Here is a 23,684-nt window from a genome sequence, read left to right on the forward strand (position 1 = left end):
CCATAGAATGGTTGGTAAAATAATTGCCTCTCTTTGCCCCATGTAAAGCCTCCATTAAAAAAGGCAAAATAAATGTATCTACCTGCCAATGCTACTTCTCTCTTTTCTCATTTTTTTAATGGGCCACAATGCAGCAAGAATACAGCACACCACGCCTATTGTTCATTGCGGTGCATTTACTATGTCCGCAGTCTCTGACCATCTCCTGTAGTATTTCCACAGTCTCTGACCATCTCTTGTAGTATGTCTGCAGTCTCTGACCATCTCCTGTACTATGTCTATGACCATCTCCTGTAGTATGTCTGCAGTCTCTGACCATCTCCTGTACTATGTCTGCAGTCTCTGGTCATCTTCTGTATTATGTCTGCAGTCTCTGACCATCTCCTGTAGTATTTCTGCAGTCTCTGACCATCTCTTGTAGTATGTCTGCAGTCTCTGACCATCTCCTGTAGTATGTCTGCAGTCTCTGACCATCTCCTGTAGTATGTCTGCAGTCTCTGACCACCTCCTGTAGTATGTCTGCAGTCTCTGACCATCTCCTGTAGTATGTCTGCAGTCTCTGACCATCTCCTGTAGTATGTCTGCAGTCTCTGACCATCTCCTGTAGTATGTCTGCAGTCTCTGACCCTCACCTGTAGTATGTCTGCAGTCTCTGACCATCTCTTGTAGTATGTCTGCAGTCTCTGACCATCTCCTGTAGTATGTCTGCAGTCTCTGACCCTCACCTGTAGTATGTCTGCAGTCTCTGACCATCTCTTGTAGTATGTCTGTAGTCTCAGACCATCTCTTGTAGTATGTCTGCAGTCTCTGACCATCTCCTGTAGTATGTCTGTAGTCTCTGACCATCTCCTGTAGTATGTCTGCAGTCTCTGACCCTCACCTGTAGTATGTCTGCAGTCTCTGACCATCTCTTGTAGTATGTCTGCAGTCTCTGACCATCTCCTGTAGTATGTCTGTAGTCTCAGACCATTTCTTGTAGTATGTCTGCAGTCTCTGACCATCTCCTGTAGTATGTCTGTAGTCTCAGACCATCTCTTGTAGTATGTCTGCAGTCTCTGACCATCTCCTGTACTATGTCTGCAGTCTCTGATCATCTCCTGTAGTATGTCTGCAGTCTCTGATCATCTCCTGTATCATGTCTGCAGTCTCTGACCATTTCCTGTAGTATTTCTGCAGTCTCTGACCATCTCTTGTAGTATGTCTGCAGTCTCTGACCATCTCCTGTAGTATGTCTGCAGTCTCTGACCATCTCCTGTAGTATGTCTGCAGTCTCTGACCATCTCCTGTAGTATGTCTGCAGTCTCTGACCATCTCCTGTACTATGTCTGCAGTCTCTGACCATCTCCTGTAGTATGTCTGCAGTCTCTGACCATCTCCTGTAGTATGTCTGCAGTCTCTGACCATCTCCTTTACTATGTTCGCAGTCTCTGACCATCTCCTGTACTGTCTGCAGTCTCTGACCATCTCCTGTACTATGTCTGCAGTCTCTGACCATCTCCTGTAGTATGTCTGCAGTCTCTGACCATCTCCTTTACTATGTTCGCAGTCTCTGACCAGCTCCTGAGGTGGAGCTCTAATAGGAAGAGGTGGTGCCTAAAGATGAAGGGGTTCAGTTTAAGATGAAGGGGTGGATCTTAAAAAGGAAGGTGTGGGACAAATTTAGATGGGGGAGGCGATTTTAATCTTGCCTAGGGCAGAACAAAACCAAAATTTTGTTTATGGGATGCCCAGTTTGGCTTGAATAAATGAAGGTGGGGGACAACTTCCTTCCTATGTACAGAAACAGATCCGGGACCGTTCTTTTCCTTGAAAGCCATCAGTTGCTGCGGATCAGTAGCAATAGCCCTTTATGGGTGGGGAACTAGCAGCCCCTAAAAAATCAGCTTAGCTTCTTGTAAGTCCATGTAGAGATGTCTCCTCTCACCTGTAGAACTGCTCCACAGCCTGCAGACACTACCAGCCCTCCTGGCTGCTCTGAAGATCTCCCAAGACAAGGATAAAAGATTGAGCCCAGCGCTGTCCTTTGAAAGCTTGGAACTAGTAGCAGTCTCTCCTCTTGTGGATCCCTTGGTGTGCTGATGACCTCACTCAGTCCTCTTTGCTCCCACTGCTTCAGGTCTCAATCCCATTCATGCCGTCCTGCTGAAAGTATCTTCATTAACCAACCCTAGTCTGGAGTGCCTGTTCTTTGCATTAATCCTTTGAGGAACTTCCACTTGTGCATCTAAAGATATCTGAATTAAGTAAACCAACTTGGGCCCCAGTGAGCGTGCGGATCTTTCACTGCAGTTTTAAGGGACATTAACATTTCCAACTAAAGAGCTCTTTCTTTGTCTCTTGATCAGGGGCGGACTGACAACTCATGGGGCCCTCGGGCAATAGGGGATCATGGGGCCCCTGTGTCCTTGTCCAAACTCAAAAAAGCCTAAGAAAAAGGTACCAGGGGCAGCTCATGGGGCCCCCTACTGACCCCGGGCCCTCGGGCAGTGCCCAAGTTTCCAAATGGTCAGTCCACCCCTGCTCTTGATTGACCCCCATCACCAGCCTCTGAGATCCCAAAGTGAGCTAGCCTTACTGTTTGGTAGTTCCTCTGCTCTCTGGGAAAGAAACATCTCAGGACTGAGGCTTCTGGTCAATTCAGAATTGCAGGACATTTAGAACTGATTGGGATTTTGCTGTATGTTGACCTTTACTTGAAAGTTGCTGAGAGTGATAGCTGCTTCTATATACCGAGAGCGATAGCGGCTTCTGTATACCGAGAGCGATTGCGGCTTCTGTATACCGAGAGCGATAGCGGCTTCTGTATACCGAGAGCGATAGCGGCTTCTGTATACCGAGAGCGATTGCGGCTTCTGTATACCGAGAGCGATAGCGGCTTCTGTATACCGAGAGCGATTGCGGCTTCTGTATACCGAGAGCGATTGCGGCTTCTGTATACCGAGAGCGATAGCGGCTTCTGTATACCGAGAGCGATTGCGGCTTCTGTATACCGAGAGCGATAGCGGCTTCTGTATACCGAGAGCGATAGCGGCTTCTGTATACCGAGAGCGATTGCGGCTTCTGTATACCGAGAGCGATAGCGGCTTCTGTATACCGAGAGCGATTGCGGCTTCTGTATACCGAGAGCGATTGCGGCTTCTGTATACCGAGAGCGATAGCGGCTTCTGTATACCGAGAGCGATAGCGGCTTCTGTATACTGAGAGTGATAGCGGCTTCTATATACTGAGAGTGATAGCGGCTTCTATATACTGAGAGTGATAGCGGCTTCTATATACTGAGAGTGATAGCGGCTTCTATATACTGAGAGTGATAGCTGCTTCTATATACTGAGAGTGATAGCGGCTTCTGTATACTGAGAGTGATAGCGGCTTCTATATCCTGAGAGCGATAGCGGCTTCTATATCCTGAGAGCGATAGCGGCTTTTATATGCACACGTTTTCTTTACATTTCTTTATTGTGCTCTCTGGTGTTAGTCAGAGGATTCCTGGGCTTTCAGAGAGGGAACATACAAGACAGGGAACCCAACAATTACTCAGCGACCCTTAAGGGGGTAGTGCTACATATAAACACGCACACATGCATGTGTGTTTGAGCTTTGGGGTGCACACCCTAATGCAATGAGCTGCGCACAATTATGAGACTGCTAGTGTTCAAAAGTCACCATTGTACATTATAGTAGTTGAGGTAGAAGAATCAATTTTCACAGTATTATATCCCATCAAGTCACAGGAAGTTGGTCTTCTCCATAACTAAATCCAACTCAGAGGACCAGTCCCAACTCCGAGGACTGGTCTACCACTTGACTCTGCAATTAAAGGGTTGCCAACTGTCCTTTACTATGGGGTATATCTCTCATTTTTCAGGGGTGTGTTGCAGCATTCCTCCGTTTTCCTTAACTTACAGCCCCCAAGTATTGGCAAATGTCAAGAATGAAGTTTGTGCAGAGATCCTGTCTGGGCTTTTGATATGTCACATTGGTCAATTTGTTCTAAAGCTGAAAGCTGAACATCTACCAATCCACAACTCAAGTAAGTAGGAATATTGGCAACCCTACAAGATCACAAGACAACAGTAAAAAGTCAAACGTCCCTGACCAAAATTCAGGATTGTGGAGTCTTCTGGTTATGATTGTAGACTGCTGCTCTTCTAGTTTGTACCAGTACATGATCCGATGTCCATGAATGGCTTTTTACTCTAACCAAAAATTTACCAGCCAGGTTCCTGAGACAAAAACTTCTGAGGCATCACATGGCTGAAGGGAGAGGATAGGTAATATCCAAACACAACCCTTTCGGGTTCAGATAAAAACCAAGGCATAGTTCTCTTCAACTCACGATGGAAAGGTTGTTCTTATTATTTTAACTTTTTTTCTTGGGCAAAGCTTCGGGCTACAAAGGATGACCAGCAGCAAAAATAGGACCACCGGACAGAGGACTAAAGAGACCATCCCAACTGAAAAACAAAGAAATTGGTCTATAAGCTAAACGCCAACCAGAAGAAGGCTTTATAAGACCATCATAGGAGACTTACCGGCCTCTAATGGACTATAGCCAGAGGAATGTGTGTGAAACATTGGCTCATCCTAGAAGAGACAACACCCAGATTGATGAAAGAGTTATTGCCAAAGATCTACCATACTTATGAATATGAGAACTGTACAAAATGCAAAGTCAATTAACTGAATGTTTAGGCATCACATGGCCCAGCTTAACCAGAACACCTATCACTGACCAGGGAGGGTTGTGAACGTTTGGCCTCGGGGGAAAACACAACCAACTAACTCTTTCAGTTGAATGTTTAGGCACCACATGGCCTAGCTTAACCAGAACACTTACCATTGACCAGTTTGAACTGGGAACTTTTGGTTGGGAGGAAAACACAACCAACTAACCATGCCACATGGCCTAGCTTGACCAGAATGTCATCCATCGAACAGGGAAGGCTGGGAAAAACACAACTTACTAAGCTTCCCAGTTGAATGTTTAGGTATAACATGGCCTAGCTTACCCAAAATACCCACCACTGACCATGAAGGACTGGGAACCTTTGGCCTAGGGGGGAAGCACAAAAAACTAACCCTTCCAGTTGCATGTTTAGGCATCACATGGCCTAGCATAGCCAGAACACCTACCATTGACCAGGGAGGATTTCAAGCCTTTGGCCTAAGGGGAAAACACAACAAACTAACCCTTCTTGTTGAATGTATAGACATCACATGGAATAGCTTAGCCAAAACACCTACCATTGACCATGGAAGACTTGGAACCTTTGGCCTAGGGGGAAAACACATCCAACTAACCCTTCCAGTTGCATGTTCAGGCATCACATGGCCTAGCCTAACCAGAACACCTACCATTGACCAGGGAGGATTGCAAGCCTTTGGCCTAAGGGGGAAAACAAAAAACTAACACTTCTTGTTAAATGTTTAGGTGTCACATGGTATAGCCTAACCAAAACAGCTACCATTGACCAGGGAGGATTGGGAACCTTTGGCCTAGGAGGAAAACACAACAAACTAAGCCTTCTAGCTAAATGTTTAGGCATTCCATGGTATAGCTTAACCAAAACACCTGCCATTGACCATGGAGGACTTGAAACCTTTGGTCTAAGGGGAAAACACAACCAACCCTTCCATACTGTGCCATGGTGCCACATTGAATGGTGAGCTTAAGACATGGTTTATTGCAACACATCATCAGCTTCCTTTGCAACTCTCGGCATTCATTCACATGACATCCCAGAAGTGCTGGAAGACTTCCCTCTGCAAAAAGGTCAGAGCGGGGAACAGGTAGCTTTATATTGCCCTGTATGTGTCATTGACTGTCCCGCTCTAATCAGGGTCTGAATGGTGGATCCTCACTCAGGGACACTATTCCAATATATCTGATCAATACTGGCCCAGGGAACAAATGTCCACTGGTCCAGTCTTTCCCTGTCTCCAACCCAATACTTCCCTGCTGTGGACAGTTTTAACTCTGAATTTGGAATCATCAGGGTAGGTGTGGGGGCTCTGGGCATGTCTTGGTTTGGCAAAGTCATAAAACATACAGGCCTGCCTCGTAAAAAGAGAATTTACCCAGAAATCCTTACAGCTTCTCAATAGGTGTTTTTTCAAAGTTTTTTTGGAAGTGTTAAGAACGTTTTCTTTTCAGGGGACAGTTTTGGGGGTTGTGGGAGGGGCTCTCGCTATTGTACTCACTATGTAGGTCTGCGGTCGGTCCTTCAGACAGGTGACATCTTTCTCTTCCAAGAACCGGTGGAGGAAACGATGACTGCAGTCACTGAACATGTCGTTCATGTTGTATCTGCAGAGCAGACAATATAAGGTTACTATGGGTGCTGTGATAAGCATTAAAATATATTAAAGTGGTAGTAAAGCCACTATTCCTCCCACTGACACCAATGAGGGGTCACTATTCCACTATTCCTCCCACTGACACCAATGAGGGGTCACTATTCCACTATTCCTCCCACTGACACCAGTGAGGGGTCACTATTCTTCACACTGACACCAATGATGGGACACTGTTCCTACCACTGAAACCAATAATGGGGCACTATTCCTCCTAATGACACCAATGATGGGGAACTATTCTTTCCACTGACACCAATGATGGGGCACTGTTCCTCCTAATGACAGCAATGATAGGGCACTATTCCTCCCACTGACACCAATGATGGGGCACTATTCCTCCTAATGACAGCAATAATAGGGCACTGTTTCTCCCACTGACACCAATGATGGGGCACTATTCCTCCCACTGACATCAATGATGGGGCACTATTCCTCCCACTGACACCAATGATGGGGCACTATTCCTCCCACTGATACCAATGATGGGGCACTATTCCTGCCACTGACACCAATGATGGGACACTATTCCTCCCACTGATACCAATGATGGGGCACTATTCCTCCCACTGACACCAATGATGGGGCACTATTCCTCCTAATGACAGCAATAATAGGGCACTGTTTCTCCCACTGACACCAATGATGGGGCACTATTCCTCCCACTGACATCAATGATGGGGCACTATTCCTCCCACTGACACCAATGATGGGGCGCTATTCCTCCCACTGATACCAATGATGGGGCACTATTCCTCCCACTGACACCAATGATGGGGCACTATTCCTCCCACTGATACCAATGATGGGGCACTATTCTTCCCACTGACACCAATGATGGGGCACTGTTCCTCCTAATGACAGCAATGATAGGGCAGTATTTCTCCCACTGACACCAATGATGGAGCACTATTCCTTCCACTGACACTAATGATGGGGCACTATTCCTCCCACTGATACCAATGATGGGGCACTATTTCTCCCACTGACACCAATGATGGGGCACTATTCCTCCCACTGACACCAATGATGGGGCACTATTCCTCCCACTGATACCAATGATGGGGCACTATTTCTCCCACTGACACCAATGATGGGGCACTATTCCTCCCACTGATACCAATGATGGGGCACTATTTCTTCCACTGACACCAATGATGGGGCACTATTCCTCCCACTGACACCAATGATGGGGCACTATTCCTCCCACTGACACCAATGATGGGGCACTATTCCTCCCACTGACACCAATGACGGGGCACTATTCCTCCCACTGACACCAATGATGGGACATTATTCCTCCCTCTGCTAGAATCTTTTACTTTTGTAGCCTCCCTAGTGGTCTGATTATGTCCATATTTCTGTGCTCAAAGCAGTAAATTTTTTTGCATGGAAATATGTATTTTTTTATTGTAGGTCTGTAATTTTTAGAAATAACTCACTGAAATCTGTCCGAACAAGAGTCTAGTAAACATCCCGGGTATGATAAAATTTGAAACACGAAAGCATAAATTATAATTTAATAAATAATCATAAAAAATAACATAATAATAATAAATTTAATTCAATAATATAATCAAACCAAAAACACTGAAATTTGAAATATAGCGCCAAGTTCGCACATCGCTGAGCAAAGTCGCAGAATCGTTTTCAGTGTCTGATGAGGAATTTCCCCCACGAATCATTATCACTCAATTCTGCAAGTGGTTCTGATTTACTATCGCTGTTCTCTAGCCGGTCTAAAACCGCGTCTGACCTAAAGGGACGCTTTTTGGACGCCATGGACGTTTCTCAGTTTCCAGGCAGAAAGAACAGTAAAAATGCAGGCAGGGCGCCGGACAAAGCACTCGGGACAAAATGTATGTGAAATGGTTTGATACAGGAATGTTATACTATGTGATTTTAGTGTATTTAGTGAATGTCACTTTTACAATTTTCAAATTTCCCGCCGTTCCGTCCCCCGTACGTCCCGACGTCGCAGGGAACGGAACCCGGAAGACAGATGCCGGCATCAGCCGGAGGAAATGGCCGGGGACACTGCAGGAGGGACATCGCGGGAGTGCAGGACAAGGTAAGTGCAGAAGAGATCCCGGAGCAGCGCTGCAGTGTATTCCTGAGTGTAGCTCGGGGGGGTTACCGCTTGTGGTGCTGAAACTTTACCCCGAGCTACACTCGGGAATACCGCCAGGGGGGTTAACCACTTTTTCTGTCATTTTTTAAAATATAATTTTCCTTTCCTTGCCTTCCTTCAGTCTGCTAATTAAGGGGAGGAGTAAATTGGTCACAGGTGATACAGGCAGTGGCGTCCCAAGGCAGGTGAGGGGGGTGCGGTCCGCACCGGGGTGACACCGGACCCGCTCCACACAAAGATAAGTTGTAAAACTAGCCAACGATCCCCGTAGGATGGATCGGATCCATCCTGCGTGGATCATCGGCTTTCTTTACAACGTACTTTTTCTTGGAACGGGTCCGGTGTCACCCCGTATAGGTTGCTTGCCGACGATCCTGCGGGAATTGTCAGCATGCAACCTATACGGGGTGACACTGGACCCGCTCCAAGAAATGGTAAGCTGTAAAGAAAGCTGACAATCCCCACAGGATGGATGAGATCTGCGTATTGAGCATAATGGATCGGAGTCTCAATCCGCAGAGCCGATCCATTCTGCGGGGATCGTCGGAGGAGGTGTCACCAAGTGTTATCGCACCGGGTGACACCAACCCTAGGGACGCCTCTGGCTACAGGTCCTATACAGTCATGGCCGAAATTGTTGGCACCCTTGATATTTTTCCTGAAAATCAAGTATTTCACACAAAAAAGGTATTGCATTAACACATGTTTTGCTATACACATGTTTATTCCCTTTGTATGTATTGGAACAAATATAAAACAGAGGCAGAAAAGCAAATATGACATAATGTCACACAAAACCCCAAAAATGGGCTGGACAAAAGTATTGGCACCCTTAACTTAATATTTGGTTGCACACCCTTTGGAAAACATAACTGAAATCAGTCGCTTCCTATAACCATCAATAAGCTTCTGACACCTCTCACCCGGAATTTTGGACCACTCTTCCTTTGCAAACAGCTCCAGGTCTCTCTTATTGGAAGGACACCTTTTCCCAACAGCAATTTTAAGATCTCTCCACAGGTGTTCAATGGGATTTAGATCTGGGCTCATTGCTGGCCACTTCAGAACTCTCCAGCGCTTCTTTGCCATCCATTTCTGAGTGCTTTTTGACGTATGTTTGGGGTCATTGTCCTGCTGGAAGACCCAGGATCTTGGACGCAAACCCAGCTTTCTGACACTGGGCCCTACAGTGCGACCCAAAATCCTTTGGTAATCCTCAGATTTCATGATGCCTTGCACACAGTCAAGGCACCCAGTGCCAGAGGCAGCAAAACAACCCCAAAACATCATTGAACCTCCACCATATTTTACCGTAGGTACTGTGTTTTGTTCTTTGTAGGCCTCATTCCGTTTTCGGTAAACAGTAGAATGATGTGCTTTACCGAAAAGCTCTATCTTGGTCTCATCTGTCCACAAGACGTTTTCCCAGAAGGCTTTTGGCTTACTCAAGTACATTTTGGCAAACTGTAGTCTTGCTTTTTTATGTCTCTGTGTCAGCAGTGGGGTCCTCCTGGGTCTCCTGCCATAGCGTTTCATTTCATTTAAATGTCGACGGATAGTTCGCGCTGACACTGATGCTCCCTGAGCCTGCAGGACAGCTTGAATGTCTTTGGAACATGTTTGGGGCTGCTTATCCACCATCCGGACTATTCTGCGTTGCAATCTTTCATCAATTTTCCTCATCCGTCCACGACCAGGGAGATTAGCTACAGTGCCATGGGTTGCAAACTTCTTGATAATGTTGCGCACTGTGGACAAAGGCAAATCTAGTTCTCTGGAGATGGACTTGTAACCTTGAGATTGTTGATATTTTGCCACAATTTTGGTTCTCAGGTCCTCAGACAGTTCTCGTCTCCTCTTTCTGTTGTCCATGCTTAGTGTGGCACAGACAGACACACAATGCAAAGGTTAAGTGAACGTCTCTCCTTTTTATCTGCTTTCAGGTGTGATTTCTATATTGCCCACACCTGTTACTTGCCCCAGGTGAGTTTACAGGAGCATCACATGCTTGTAACATTCTTATTTATCCGCAGTTGTGAAAGGGTGCCAATACTTTTGTCCAGCCCATTTTTGGAGGTTTGTGTGACATTATGTCGAATTTGCTTTCTTTCCTCCCTTTTTTTGTTTTGTCCCAATACACACAAAGGGAATAAACATGTGTATAGCAAAACATGTGTTAATGCAATACGTTTCGTGAGAAATACATGATTTCCTGGAGAAATATCAAGGGTGCCAACAATTTCGGCCATGACTGTATAACTTGCTGTAGAGCTCACTCTGAGCTTGCTCATTCTTGAGTTTGCCTGTATTTTGCTTGCTGGACCTTTGACCAAGTGGACCATTGATTAACCACTTGCCTACCGGGCACTTATACCTCCTTCCTTACCATGCAATTTTCAGCTCCCACTGACACCAATCCTAGCCCCCCTAAAGTTTGAAGGACAGTAAAATGGCCCTTTGTTTAGTAAATGTAAGGACCCCTGACCTAGGAAAATGACGTGCATGGGGGAAGAGGCGGGAAATTAGGAGAAGGGGTAGAGAGGAGGTAAGTTAACCATTTGCCGCCCGCCCTATAGCCGAATAGCGGCCTGCAAATGTCATCAGCGTTCCGGGTGGACACCATATGGCGTCCTCCCGCACATGCGCAGATGGCACGATCTGTCACCAGCCATATACCTCGGACACGGCTGATGACAGATCTGAGTACCAGCCCCATTGCCAGTACCATGTGACCTGCTGTGACCAATCACAGCAGGTTACATGACAGTTGTATACAATGGATGGCTTCATTCATGCCATCCATTGTATACTAGTGTCTAGCTGTGAATGGTCACAGCTAATCACATGCACATATCATGTGATTAGTTGTGGCCAAATCACAGCTAAGCACAAAAAAAAAAAAAAAAAAACCTGAATGAATCGATGTCATTCAGGTAAATGCTTGCTTATAGCAAAGTAATTCTTTGCTATAAGCAAATTGTGTAAAAAAGAAAAAAAAAAAAATGATCACTTCCCCAAAGTAGTACAATGTTACTATGGTAACATTGTACTACTTTGGTCATAGTGAAATATAAAAAAAAATATTAAAAAAAAGAAAAAAATTTAATAAAAAATAAAAAAAATGTAAAAAAAAATATTTTTTTTTTCATACTGTCACCAGTCAGTGTCCCTGATCACCGCCATGCCAGTTATATGATGACGCTGTACTGCACTGGTGACAATATGTAAAAAGAAAATAGTGAAACAAATTTTTTAAATTTTTTCATTTTCCGAAAAATTATGACAAAAAAATACAACTTCAAAAAACTCGCCATTCCTCTTATGAAGTACGTCGGACCGTCTACTCTGCAAAAAGGGGTAATTTGGGGATATCTGTACTGTTCTGACATTTGGGGGATATCTGTACTGTTCTGACATTTGGGGGATATCTGTACTGTCCTGACATTTGGGGGATATCTGTAGTGTTCTGACATTTGGGGGATATCTGTACCGTCCTGACATTTGGGGGATATCTGTACCGTCCTGACATTTGGGGGGATATCTGTACTGTCCTGACATTTGGGGGGATATCTGTACTGTCCTGACATTTGGGGGGATATCTGTACTGTCCTGACATTTGGGGGGATATCTGTACTGTCCTGACATTTGGGGGGATATCTGTACTGTTCTGACATTTGGGGGATATCTGTACTGTTCTGACATTTGGGGGATATCTGTACTGTTCTGACATTTGGGGGATATCTGTACTGTCCTGACATTTGGGGGATATCTGTACTGTTCTGACATTTGGGGGATATCTGTACTGTTCTGACATTTGGGGGGATATCTGTCCTGTTCTGACATTTGGGGGGTATCTGTACTGTTCTGACATTTGGGGGGATATCTGTACTGTTCTGACATTTGGGGGATATCTGTCCTGTTCTGACATTTGGGGGATATCTGTACTGTTCTGACATTTGGGGGATATCTGTACTGTTCTGACATTCTTGGACCTCAAGAAATTAGATTGGCCGTCAGTACTTCAGGATTGATCAATATTCAGATCTATACCATAGTTTGTGAACTAAATAATACATCCTAATTTGGGTTATTTTCACCAAAGACATGTAGTAGAATACATCTCGGCCTAAATTTATGAAGAACAATTATTTATTTGCAAACTTTTATAACAGAAACAAAGAAAAACATGGGTTTTTTTTAAAAAAATGTTCGGTCTTTTTTTGTTAATTTAGCAAAAAATAAAAACCCCAGTGGTGATTAAATACCACCAAAAGAAAGCTCTAGTTGTGTGAAGAAAATGCTAAAATTTTAGTTTGGGTACAATGTTGTATGACCGCGCAATTGTCATTCAAAGTGTGAGAGCGCTGAAACCTGAAAACTGGCCTGGGCAGGAAGGGGGTAAAATTGCCCGGTATTGAAGGGGTTAAATGGTGAAGATCAGCTTTAGGACAAATGTTACTATAAGTCCCTGTTGTAAATGCGATGTCCGCTGGATGGCACTGTATCCACAGCAGCTGCCTAGTACCGTAATTACAGCATACAGGATACACCTAGCCTGCCTCTTTCATTGGCATATAATATGGCGTTTGGCCTTCAAAGCAAATGTGAAGTTCATTATAAACACTCCATGCCGCAGCACATTTGCATTTTTTTATGCACTGCAACACACAAAAGCACCTATCAATGCTCCGCAGCAGGTCGCGATGCTCTGTTGCGAATAGACTTGAATGAAGTGTCAGTTTGTAAAAAAAAAAAAAAGGAAAGTAAACCCTTTAAAACATTGCATTGCTCCGCCTCCACAAAATGCACACCAGCAAATCCACGTTATACAGAGTGGGGGGCTCTGATGCTCACACTTTCCCTTCCATAAGCCTTAAAGAGAAACTCCAGCCATTTATTTATTCATTGTATCCAAACCCCTTGGATCTGTAGTTCTGCCTGTAAAAGGGGCAAAATCGAATACTCTCAGGCTACATTCTCTGCAGATCAAATGCGTGATTGAAGAAAATAAGGACCACTAGATGGAGCTGCAGAGCATACATATTTCCTATGATAGTCAGTGCCATCTAGTGGCCATAGTGCGGTATTTTCACCATGATATCTGTGACCCTTTTGGAGAGATTTCACTTCACTTTGTGCCCATGTGACACTATGAGACGCAGGGCTTTTTTCAGCAGGAATGCGGGGGGAACACAGTTCCGGCGCCTCCAGTACAGAATATATGTAATGACAAGGGGTGGTGGAGTTTACTGCAGGGTTGGGGGGATCTATGGTTGCTGGAGGGGATCTATTTTGAGGGGGGGGCTCTATTGATGCTGGGGAAGTCTATTGCTGACAATGAGGGATTTATTGTTGCTGGGTGGGTCCTATGTTGCTGTGGGGTCAGTTGTTGCTGGGAGGGATCTACTGTTGAAGGAGGGGGTCTATCATTGCTAGCTTCTTGAAGGTCTATTGTGCTGGCTGTGAAGAGATCTGTTGATGCTGCTGGGGGACTATTGCTGTTGGGAGGGTATTTTGTTGTAGGTAGTCCATTGGTGCTGGGGGAGGGATGTCTATTGTTGTTGGGAGGGTATTCTGTTGTAGGTGGTCCATTAGTGCAGGGGGGGTCTATTGTTGGGAGGGTATTTTGTTGTAGGTGGTCCATTAGTGCTGGGGGGGTCTATTGTTGTTGGGAGGGTATTTTGTTTTAGGTGGTCCATTAGTGCTGGGGGGGGAGTGGGGGGGTCTATTGTTGTTGGGAGGGTATTTTTTTGTAGGTTGTCCATTAGTGCTGAAGGGGGGGTGTCTATTGTTGGGAGGGTATTGTTATCATTAACAAATTATATTGGTTATCTATTCTCTAAAAGGGCGGTACTGGGTACTGGGGCGGTAAGGGGTGGAATCAAGGGAAGGTGCAGGATGGAGGCGGGGGGGGGGGGGGGTTTGGTGACTCGGAAAGGGAGAGTTCCTGCTCCTATTCTCTGAGAAAAAAAGCCCTGACGAGAATTAATAGAGGAGTCACCCAAAGTAATAAAAACAATGTCCCAACTCACAAAATTTAATAACTAAAAATTTTTAAATAGTTTTTGATCTGTTCGCAATGCCTAAAAGCCAACGTATTATGTCTTAGACTACAGCCATTCAACGTTCACCACCAGCTCTGCAAAGCTTACCCAGTGCGACGGGAGAGTAGGCACTTCCTATTGGCTGCAGGGCAGTAGCAGTTCTCCGTATCATGGCTCATTCCAAGGTTGTGGCCAATCTCATGAGCCACATACTTTGCGAGTTCTCTGGCGCTGAGTCTCGTGTCCTGCAACAAAACAATCACCGAATGAGAGAGTTGACCACGAACGTGTCTTGTTCTTCAAGAGCAATGACCCAGTTTCTTCCTATTACCATTCTTAAAGGGTCAGTCCACCAAAATGGAACACATCATTGCTTAGTAGATGTTGGCAAATAAAACCACCTAACTTAGCCCTTGTCAACCTTTATAGTCTGGAGGAATCCCCTTTTTTGATCTACAGTTCATGGAATATCTGTTATGAATGAAGAGAAGAGCCAGCCATTGAAGCCAGCAATGAGTGGCTAGAAATCCATTGCAATGATGGATCATGGCAGAACCCTTGAGGTCTTCTCATAGAACCCAACTTCAGAACTCAGGCTGAGGAAGCCTGACTCAAAGACCTCTTGAATGTCTCAAGGATTCTGCTGATCTCTGATCCTGAGTAGCCAACTCGGCACATCTTCTGTGACCATCACGAGGGGCCCATCTTTCCCTGCTGTGACATAAGCTACAAGATTAACCTCAAGGTGGAGCGATTATGGCGTAAAACCAAATCCCACCAAGCCTTCACCTGTTATAAATCTGCCTTCCTAACATACACTTCCTCCCTTCACGCTGCCAAACAAGCTTACTTTGTCACCCTCATTAATACCTTCTCTTCGAGTCCTTGTCGGCTCTTCTTTACCTTTAACTCTCTACTTTCTCCACCCCCACCGCCACCCAGTACCTCAATCACTGCCCACAAGATTGCACACCACTTCCAATACAAGATCGACGCAATTCGTAGGGACATCGCCACCACACAGACACCCACCCCACCTAGCATCCCTCACACCATACCTCCCTCAACAATGTCCTCCTTTGACCTCGCTACCACTGAAGAGGTCCTTAAGGTCTTCTCAGAAGCCCGCCTCACAACTCCTTCAGTCACCCTCCTCTTCCATCCTATGCTGCCTCACTCACATCTTCAATCTCTCCCTCTCTACATGTGCATTCCCCTCCCCTCTAAAGCACGCACACATCACTCCCATACTTAAGAAACCCTCCCTAGACCCCACCAACCTGAACAACTTTGGACCCATCTCCCTGCTGCCATTTACCTCTAAACTTTCGCCCCCTACACTCCACCGAAACTGCCCTACTAAAACTCTCTAATGATCTACTAACTGCAAAGTCCAACAGCCACTATTCAATACTCCTACTACTCAACCTCTTCATGGCTTTTGACACAGTTGACCATCCCCTCCTCCTCAAAAAACTACACTCTCTCCTGGTTCTCCTCCTATCTATCGCAGCGCTCCTTCAGTGTTACCTATAACGCTGCCACCTCCTCCTCTCTCCCTTTCTCTGTAGGGTCCCCCAAGGTTCTGTCCTTCGACCCCTTCTCTTCTCCATCTACACCTCCTCCCTTGGTCACTTGATAAACTCCCATGGCTTCAATTACCATCTATATGCTGATGACACACAAATCTATCTTTCTACCCCTCACCTCACCCCTTCAGTTTCCACCCGCATCGCTAGCCTACTAAGCGACATATTGGCTTGGATTTCACTCCACTTCCTCAAGCTCAACCTCTCCAAAACGGAGCTCCTAGTATTCCCCCCAGCCCACGCTACCCCCACTTACTTCACCATAAATATCGATAACACAATCATCAGTCCCTCCCCTCATGCCAGGGTACTAGGTGTCATCCTAGACTCCCATCTGTCCTTCCAGCCCCAGATCCAATCGCTGACAAAATCATGTAGACTTCACTTCCGCAACATCTCCAAGATACGACCATTCCTAACCTCTGAAACCATTAAGCAACTTATTCACTCCCTTGTCATATCACGCCTCGAATACTGTAACTCCCTCCTCATTGGCCAACCACATCGTAGACTATCCCCCCTCCAGTCTATCATGAATGCTGCTGCCAGACTCATCCACCTCACTAACCGTTCTGTATCCACCTCCTCTCTCTGCCAATCCCTCCACTGGCTCCCAGTTGCCCAACGGATAAACTTTAAAACTCTAACAATGACATATAAAGCCATCCACAACACTGCCCCAACTTACATAACCGATCTTATCTCTAAATATCACCCAAACCGTACACTCCGCTTCTCGCAAGACCTCTTATTCCAGAGCTCCCTCATCTCCTCCTCCCATGCTCCTCTCCAAGACTTCTCCAGGGTGTCATCCATCCTCTGGAACTCCCTACCCCAAGCTATCAGATTATCATCTACTCTACTTTCTTTTCGGTGATCACTGAAAACCTTTCTCTTCAGGGAAGCCTATCCCGCCCTCTGCTAATTCTGGAATCCTCTACTCTTCCAACCACTCCATCCCCCACAGTGACTACGTACTGTACCATTCACCCAGCCCTCCAAGATTGTAAGCTTCAAGGATCAGGGCCCTCCTAACCCTCTTGTATTGAACTGTATTGTTACTGTATTGTCTCCCACTATAATGTAAAGCGCTGAGCAAAGTGTTGCCACTATATAAATCCTGTATAATAATAATAATAATAATAAAAAGGTGAACAGGAGTGAAGGAACATTGTGAGCTCTGAGTGCTGGAGTCCTTAGGAGATATAAGATGCCAGATGGACCTCACTCTATATGTCATTAAAGCCCATATCCAGGATATCCAGCCTTTGCGTATTAAAAAAAATTCCAAACCATTACTCAAGCCATGCTCACTCTGGCACTGCCCTCCACATCCTCCCCCATCCTCCTCTTGGTAGCCCAGAATCAGTCAACCCACTTGCTATGAGCCCAGTCTGTCTTGGACACACCCCATGGGGGTTACGTCATTACCCCTCCTTCTCTCGGGCTCATAGACTGGTGCTCACACATCTTCCCACATGTAGGCAGGGCATTTTTTCAGGGGGGAACCGGCACCTCCGGTATTGTATGTAATGACTAGGGGTACTGGAGGGTCTATTGATGCTGGCTGCTGGGGGAATCTGTTGTTGAGTGAGGGGTCTATTGTTAAGGGGGACCTAATGTTTCTGAGAGGCCAGTTGTTTCTAGGTGGGTTCTATTATTGAGGGAGGGATCTATTGTTGCTGGCTACTGGGAGATCTATTGTCTCCGGGGGGCTATTGTTGCTGGGGGCAGGGGATCTATTTTACTGTTTATCTTTCTATCATTAACAAATTTAATACAAATTATTTAGCAAGCATCACAAAATGACACTTGGTTCTGTTTTGTCTAAAAGGGACAGTACTGGGAGGTGGCTAGGGTGTGGAAGCATGGGATTGTGCTTGGAGGTGGGTAGGGTGCAAAGACAAGGAGTGACTTGGGAGGAGGGAGTACCTGCACCTATTTTCTGAGAAAAAAGGCCCTGCATACAGGTTTATGCAGCAAATGGAACTGATACCATAGGAGAAGAAGAGGGGGGATTATTCTTTAAAAAGTTTGGTGGGATGCATGGAGGTTGTGTTGGGGGGAAGGGAATTTTCTATAATTCCAAATAAAGGTGGACTGAGTAGACTTTCTTGTATCTTTGGTCAAAAGTTCAGTTCAGAACATACTACAGCAAAACCCAAGTCAAAAAATGGGCTCGCTTAAAGTCATAGCCAACCTTTTGTAAAATAAATAAATAAATAAAATGTAAAAAATGCACCCATATTGATAAAAATAAAAATATGTATTTATTATATTTTGCATTGGAGTCTGTAAAGCATTACAACCACAAGAAGTGAGCTGATCAGGTTCCTGCAGACTATTGCTCCTGCGCCAAGTTTGTACGTTGTTTCAGACCTTCGGTTAAAGTGCTGGAGGGAGTAAACAATGGACTACAAGTGAGGTGATGTCCAGGGGCAGACTGACCATTCGGGCACTCAGGCACTGCCTGAGGGCCCAGGGTCAGTAGAGGGCCCTATGAGATGCCCATAGTACCTTTCATAGGCTTTTTTGAGTGTGGGTGAGGACACAGGGGCCCCATGATCCCCTATTGCCCGGGGGCCCAATGAGTTGGCAGGCCGCCCCTGGTGACATCACTGCATTGGAATTCCATTGAGAACTAGGAGTCCCTCTTGTAGTCTTCCATTTATAGATCCTGTGAATAAATGTGTGAACGGGTGATGTGACTGTGTGGGGGGGAGACATGCAAAAAAAAAAAAAACATGTGGGGAGAAGAATCCTGTGCATCAGTTAAAGGGGGGGGGGGTGATTGGGGGATGTGGCAATGTTTAATGTTACCCCCATGAAGAATGGTCACAAAGGTGGAATTAGCCTTTATATACTGCTGCCCAAACATTTCAAAACCTGAAACTTAGTCACAAAATGGAAAAAAATGTGAAAAGTAAGCATTTTGGGCTATTTTATAGTTTTTTTTTTATAAATGCATAAGGATGAATATTTACCTTGATGATACCTCCACTCTGAGACCTGGTACACATCTTGCCTAAGAACGCCTCTCCCAGGGCATGGTTCCTGAAGTGCGCTCCGCTGTGAGAGGTGGGAAGAGATGACACCAGTCAGAATTCGAGTTAAATTTAAACCTCCCCGCCAACTTAATTAGCCACCAATGGCCGCAGCTCAAAAACCCACTTCTGGGCCACACCAAAGTGATCAGTATGAAATGCACTGAGGTAGAAGACCCGCTCACCTTCATAGTCTCGTCGAATCCATTGGACCATCATAAATGTAGGTCAGAAACACTTGTGGATAAACTTCCCAGCAGCTGGATCACAGAAGATGGTAACCTGTTAAATAACGCTCTCTCAACCTTGGGAGAAGCCGGGAATGGCCAGGCTGAGAGAGAAGAGTGGAGCAGTATTTGATGGGCTACCATGTACCATGACAACTGGCCGAGTGGAAGGGATGAGCTTGGGTTCAGTCCATGTTGAATTTGGTCCAAACTCAGAAACTAGCTGTATTGCTGGGTCAGTGAGCGTGGGTGGGAGATTCCTTGATATGATCACCATGTATAATACATAAGGGGGGATATCATCTCCATGTATAATACATAAGGGGGATATCATCTCCATGTATAATACATAAGGGGGGATATGATCTCCATGTATAATACATAAGGGGGGATATGATCTCCATGTATAATACATAAGGGGGGATATGATCTCCATGTATAATACATAAGGGGGGGATATGATCTCCATGTATAATACATAAGGGGGGATATGATCTCCATGTATAATACATAAGGGGGGGATATGATCTCCATGTATAATACATAAGGGGGGATATGATCTCCATGTATAATACATAAGGGGGGATATGATCACCATGTATAATACATAAGGGGGGATATCATCTCCATGTATAATACATAAGGGGGGATATCATCTCCATGTATAATACATAAGGGGGGATATGATCTCCATGTATAATACATAAGGGGGGATATGATCTCCATGTATAATACATAAGGGGGGGATATGATCTCCATGTATAATACATAAGGGGGGGATATGATCTCCATGTATAATACATAAGGGGGGGATATGATCTCCATGTATAATACATAAGGGGGGATATGATCTCCATGTATAATACATAAGGGGGGGATATGATCTCCATGTATAATACATAAGGGGGGATATGATCCCCATGTATAATACATAAGGGGGGATATGATCTCCATGTATAATACATAAGGGGGGATATGATCCCCATGTATAATACATAAGGGGGGATATGATCTCCATGTATAATACATAAGGGGGGGATATGATCTCCATGCATAAATACATCCATGGTTCATATAGTGAACTCGGTGTAGTTATTCACCCTGAGGTCAACTCAGAGGACAAGGGGGCACTCTTTACGTCTGGAGGAAAAGAGATTTAGTTTCCAAATACGGAAAGGTTTCTTCACGGTAAGAGCTGTGAAAATGTGGACTAAACTCTCAAGAGCTGGTTCTGGCCAGCTCAGTAAATTATTTTCAAAAGGCCTGGATTATTTCCTAACTGTACATAATATAATTGGATATAACATTTATAGGTAAAGTTGATCCATGGAATATCTGATTGCCTCTCAGGGGATAAGAAAGGAAGTTTGCCCCTGCTGGAGAAAATTGGATCATGCATTATTGGAGTTTTTTGCCTTCCTCTGGATCAACTGCGGGTATATGATTGTGTATATGGGTTTGTATTCTTTTTCCCTTTTATTGGTTGAACTAGATGGACTTGTGTCTTTTTTCAACCAGACTGACTATGTAACTATGTAACTATGTACAACCGCTTACAGTCAAGAGAATACAGGGTGTCAGTTGGGCTTTATGATCCTTTTTCTGTATAAAGAGAACTTTGGAAGTGTTTTTTATACATATTTGGAGGGTACTTTGGAAAGTTTCCTCCAAATATGTATAGATAAAGAGCAGATTTTTTTTAGGCTGGTCATTTCTAAAAAAAAAAAAAAACTTTGTGGTAAAATTTCTTACATCCATGAGATGGTGAGAAGAGCACTGCTGGGACCTCAGAGACGAATGAAGTCCACCAGAAGCCTTCTCAGGTTGTTACCTGATCAGTTGAATGTTATCATGAGGTTTGCGAGGTAGTAGTTCCTCCGTCCGCCACCGCAGGACCTGCTGAAGGGTGGTGTGTGCGTTTTCTGATATGACAGCTCGGTTTTCCTGCGTCCAGATCTCCACCCCAACCAGAAAAACCTGGATGCCGATCTTGGAAAATATCTAGAATAGGGATGAGTGATTTTTTTTTCATTAAATTGACTATTCTTGAATTTTGCTTAGGTAAAATTTTCTTGAACGAAAACTTTACCATGTTGTTTTTCAGTTTTCTTTCCTTATTTTAATGGTACTTTATGAAAAAAGTTAAAGAAAAATGTTTTTTATGTTACTTTTTTAAAAAAAAATTTTTTTTACCTTGTGTCAAAATTATGTAAAGTACCATCATAATACACAAAACAGGAAAAACACAGAAAAAAAATACAACTCTCAGGGGCCATTTAAATCCATTGCAACACCAAAAACCACCTTAATGTCACTGATCCCTAATGTGGAGGACAGAAGACATTGAAGGTATATTGATGTAAGGGATGAGGTGCCCATCTACTACAGATCCAACTGTGAGACATTTATTTTTCTCTAATGGCTTGCACCATCATACATGACGTGATGCCCGTGTTCAGAGCTGTCCCTCCCTGTGTGTGTCTTCACCCAAGGAATGACTGAGATATGATTCCATGTACCACCTGTGTACTGGACTCTACCTGGCTGAGGTGGTGAGCCACTGAGATGAGATGCTGTCTGGTGGTCTCCAGATCCTCCCCATGACGCTGGAACTGCAGAAAGAGACGAGGACAAGATCTTCAAACAGTCATCTTTACAGACCAGAGAGGACACGGTGCAATGTTACTGATCATTTAATCAATACCAATAGAGACAGGACTTGATGTTTCAATAACTATGGTAAGTTGGCATTTTTGATGTAGGGATCAGTGTGGTGACAAGCAGGGCTGGTGCTAAACTATTCTGCGCCCTAGGCAAGACCAATTACTTGCACCCCCCCCAAAAAAAAAATAAAACTTTACCTGTAGTTCTACTTCACCCCTCCTAGCACACATCCCATTTCCCCTAAAATTTTCCACCCAAGCACAAATTATCTCCCTCAAATCCCCCACCCAGCATAAATCCCCCCAATCCCACCTCCTAGCACAACCCCATCCAAACTACCCTTCCCAGCACAAATCCTTACCCCCACCCAAATCCCCTATCCTAGCACAAATCCTCCCCTCCTAGCACATCCGCTCCCAATCCCCCTCCAAACACGAATCCTCCCCTCCTGGCACATCAGCTCCCAATCCCCCTCCAAACACGAATCCTCCCCTCCTAGCACATCCGCTCCCAATCCCCCTCCAAACACGAATCCCCCCCTCCTGGCACATCCGCTCCCAATCCCTCTCCAAACACGAATCCTCCCCTCCTAGCACATCCGCTCCCAATCCCCCTCCAAACACGAATCCTCCCCTCCTAGCACATCCGCTCCCAATCCCTCTCCAAACACGAATCCTCCCTTCCTAGCACATCCGCTCCCAATCCCTCTCCAAACACAAATCCTCCCCTCCTAGCACATCCGCTCTCAATCCCTCTCCAAACACAAATCCTCCCCTCCTAGCACATCTGCTCTCAATCCCTCTCCAAACACAAATCCTCCCCTCCTAGCACATCTGCTCCCAATCCCCCTCCAGCACAAATCCCCCGCTCCTGGCACATCCGCTCCCAATCCCTCTCCAAACATGAATCCTCCCTTCCTAGCACATCCGCTACCTATCCCACTCCAAACATGAATCCTCCCTTCCTAGCACATCCGCTCCCAATCCCCCTCTAGCACAAATCCTCCCTTCCTAGCACATCTGCTCCCAATCCCTCTCCAAACACAAATCCTCCCCTCCTAGCACATCTGCTCCCAATCCCCCTCCAGCACAAATCCCCCGTTCCTGGCACATCCGCTCCCAATCCCTCTCCAAACACGAATCCTCCCCTCCTAGCACATCTGCTCTCAATCCCTCTCCAAACACAAATCCTCCCCTCCTAGCACATCTGCTCCCAATCCCCCTCCAGCACAAATCCCCCGCTCCTGGCACATCCGCTCCCAATCCCTCTCCAAACACGAATCCTCCCTTCCTAGGACATCCGCTCCCAATCCCCCTCCAAACACGAATCCTCCCCTCCTAGCACATCCGCTCTCAATCCCTCTCCAAACACAAATCCTCCCCTCCTAGCACATCTGCTCCCAATCCCCCTCCAGCACAAATCCCCCGCTCCTGGCACATCCGCTCCCAATCCCTCTCCAAACATGAATCCTCCCTTCCTAGCACATCCGCTACCTATCCCACTCCAAACATGAATCCTCCCTTCCTAGCACATCCGCTCCCAATCCCCCTCCAAACACAAATCCTCCCTTCCTAGGACATGATCCCGTCACCCCATCCAAGTTCAACTCTCCAATAAAGCATCCAAAAGAC

At 45.4% G+C, this 23,684-nt stretch overlaps 1 protein-coding gene across 1 annotated transcript in view; it reads right to left on the bottom strand.

Annotated features, from left to right (window-relative positions):
• Window positions 1–3,437: 3,437 nt before the first annotated feature.
• ADAM33 (ADAM metallopeptidase domain 33) overlaps window positions 3,438–23,684 on the bottom strand; it is a 66,179-nt gene continuing 45,932 nt past the window's right edge. The window contains exons 8-14 of the mRNA XM_089662199.1: window positions 21,930–22,001; window positions 21,221–21,390; window positions 19,103–19,187; window positions 14,638–14,774; window positions 6,202–6,307; window positions 4,533–4,584; window positions 3,438–4,454 (exon numbers count right to left, since the gene is read on the bottom strand). Coding sequence (XP_089518325.1) covers window positions 4,333–4,454; window positions 4,533–4,584; window positions 6,202–6,307; window positions 14,638–14,774; window positions 19,103–19,187; window positions 21,221–21,390; window positions 21,930–22,001 — 744 coding nt within the window. The 3' untranslated portion in view covers window positions 3,438–4,332. The remainder of the gene's footprint in view (window positions 4,455–4,532; window positions 4,585–6,201; window positions 6,308–14,637; window positions 14,775–19,102; window positions 19,188–21,220; window positions 21,391–21,929; window positions 22,002–23,684) is intronic.

This window comes from Staurois parvus, unplaced genomic scaffold, assembly GCF_062004578.1.
Source record: "Staurois parvus isolate SC_StPar_1 unplaced genomic scaffold, SC_StPar_1.0 ptg001437l, whole genome shotgun sequence".
Classification (NCBI taxonomy): Eukaryota; Metazoa; Chordata; class Amphibia; order Anura; family Ranidae; genus Staurois; species Staurois parvus.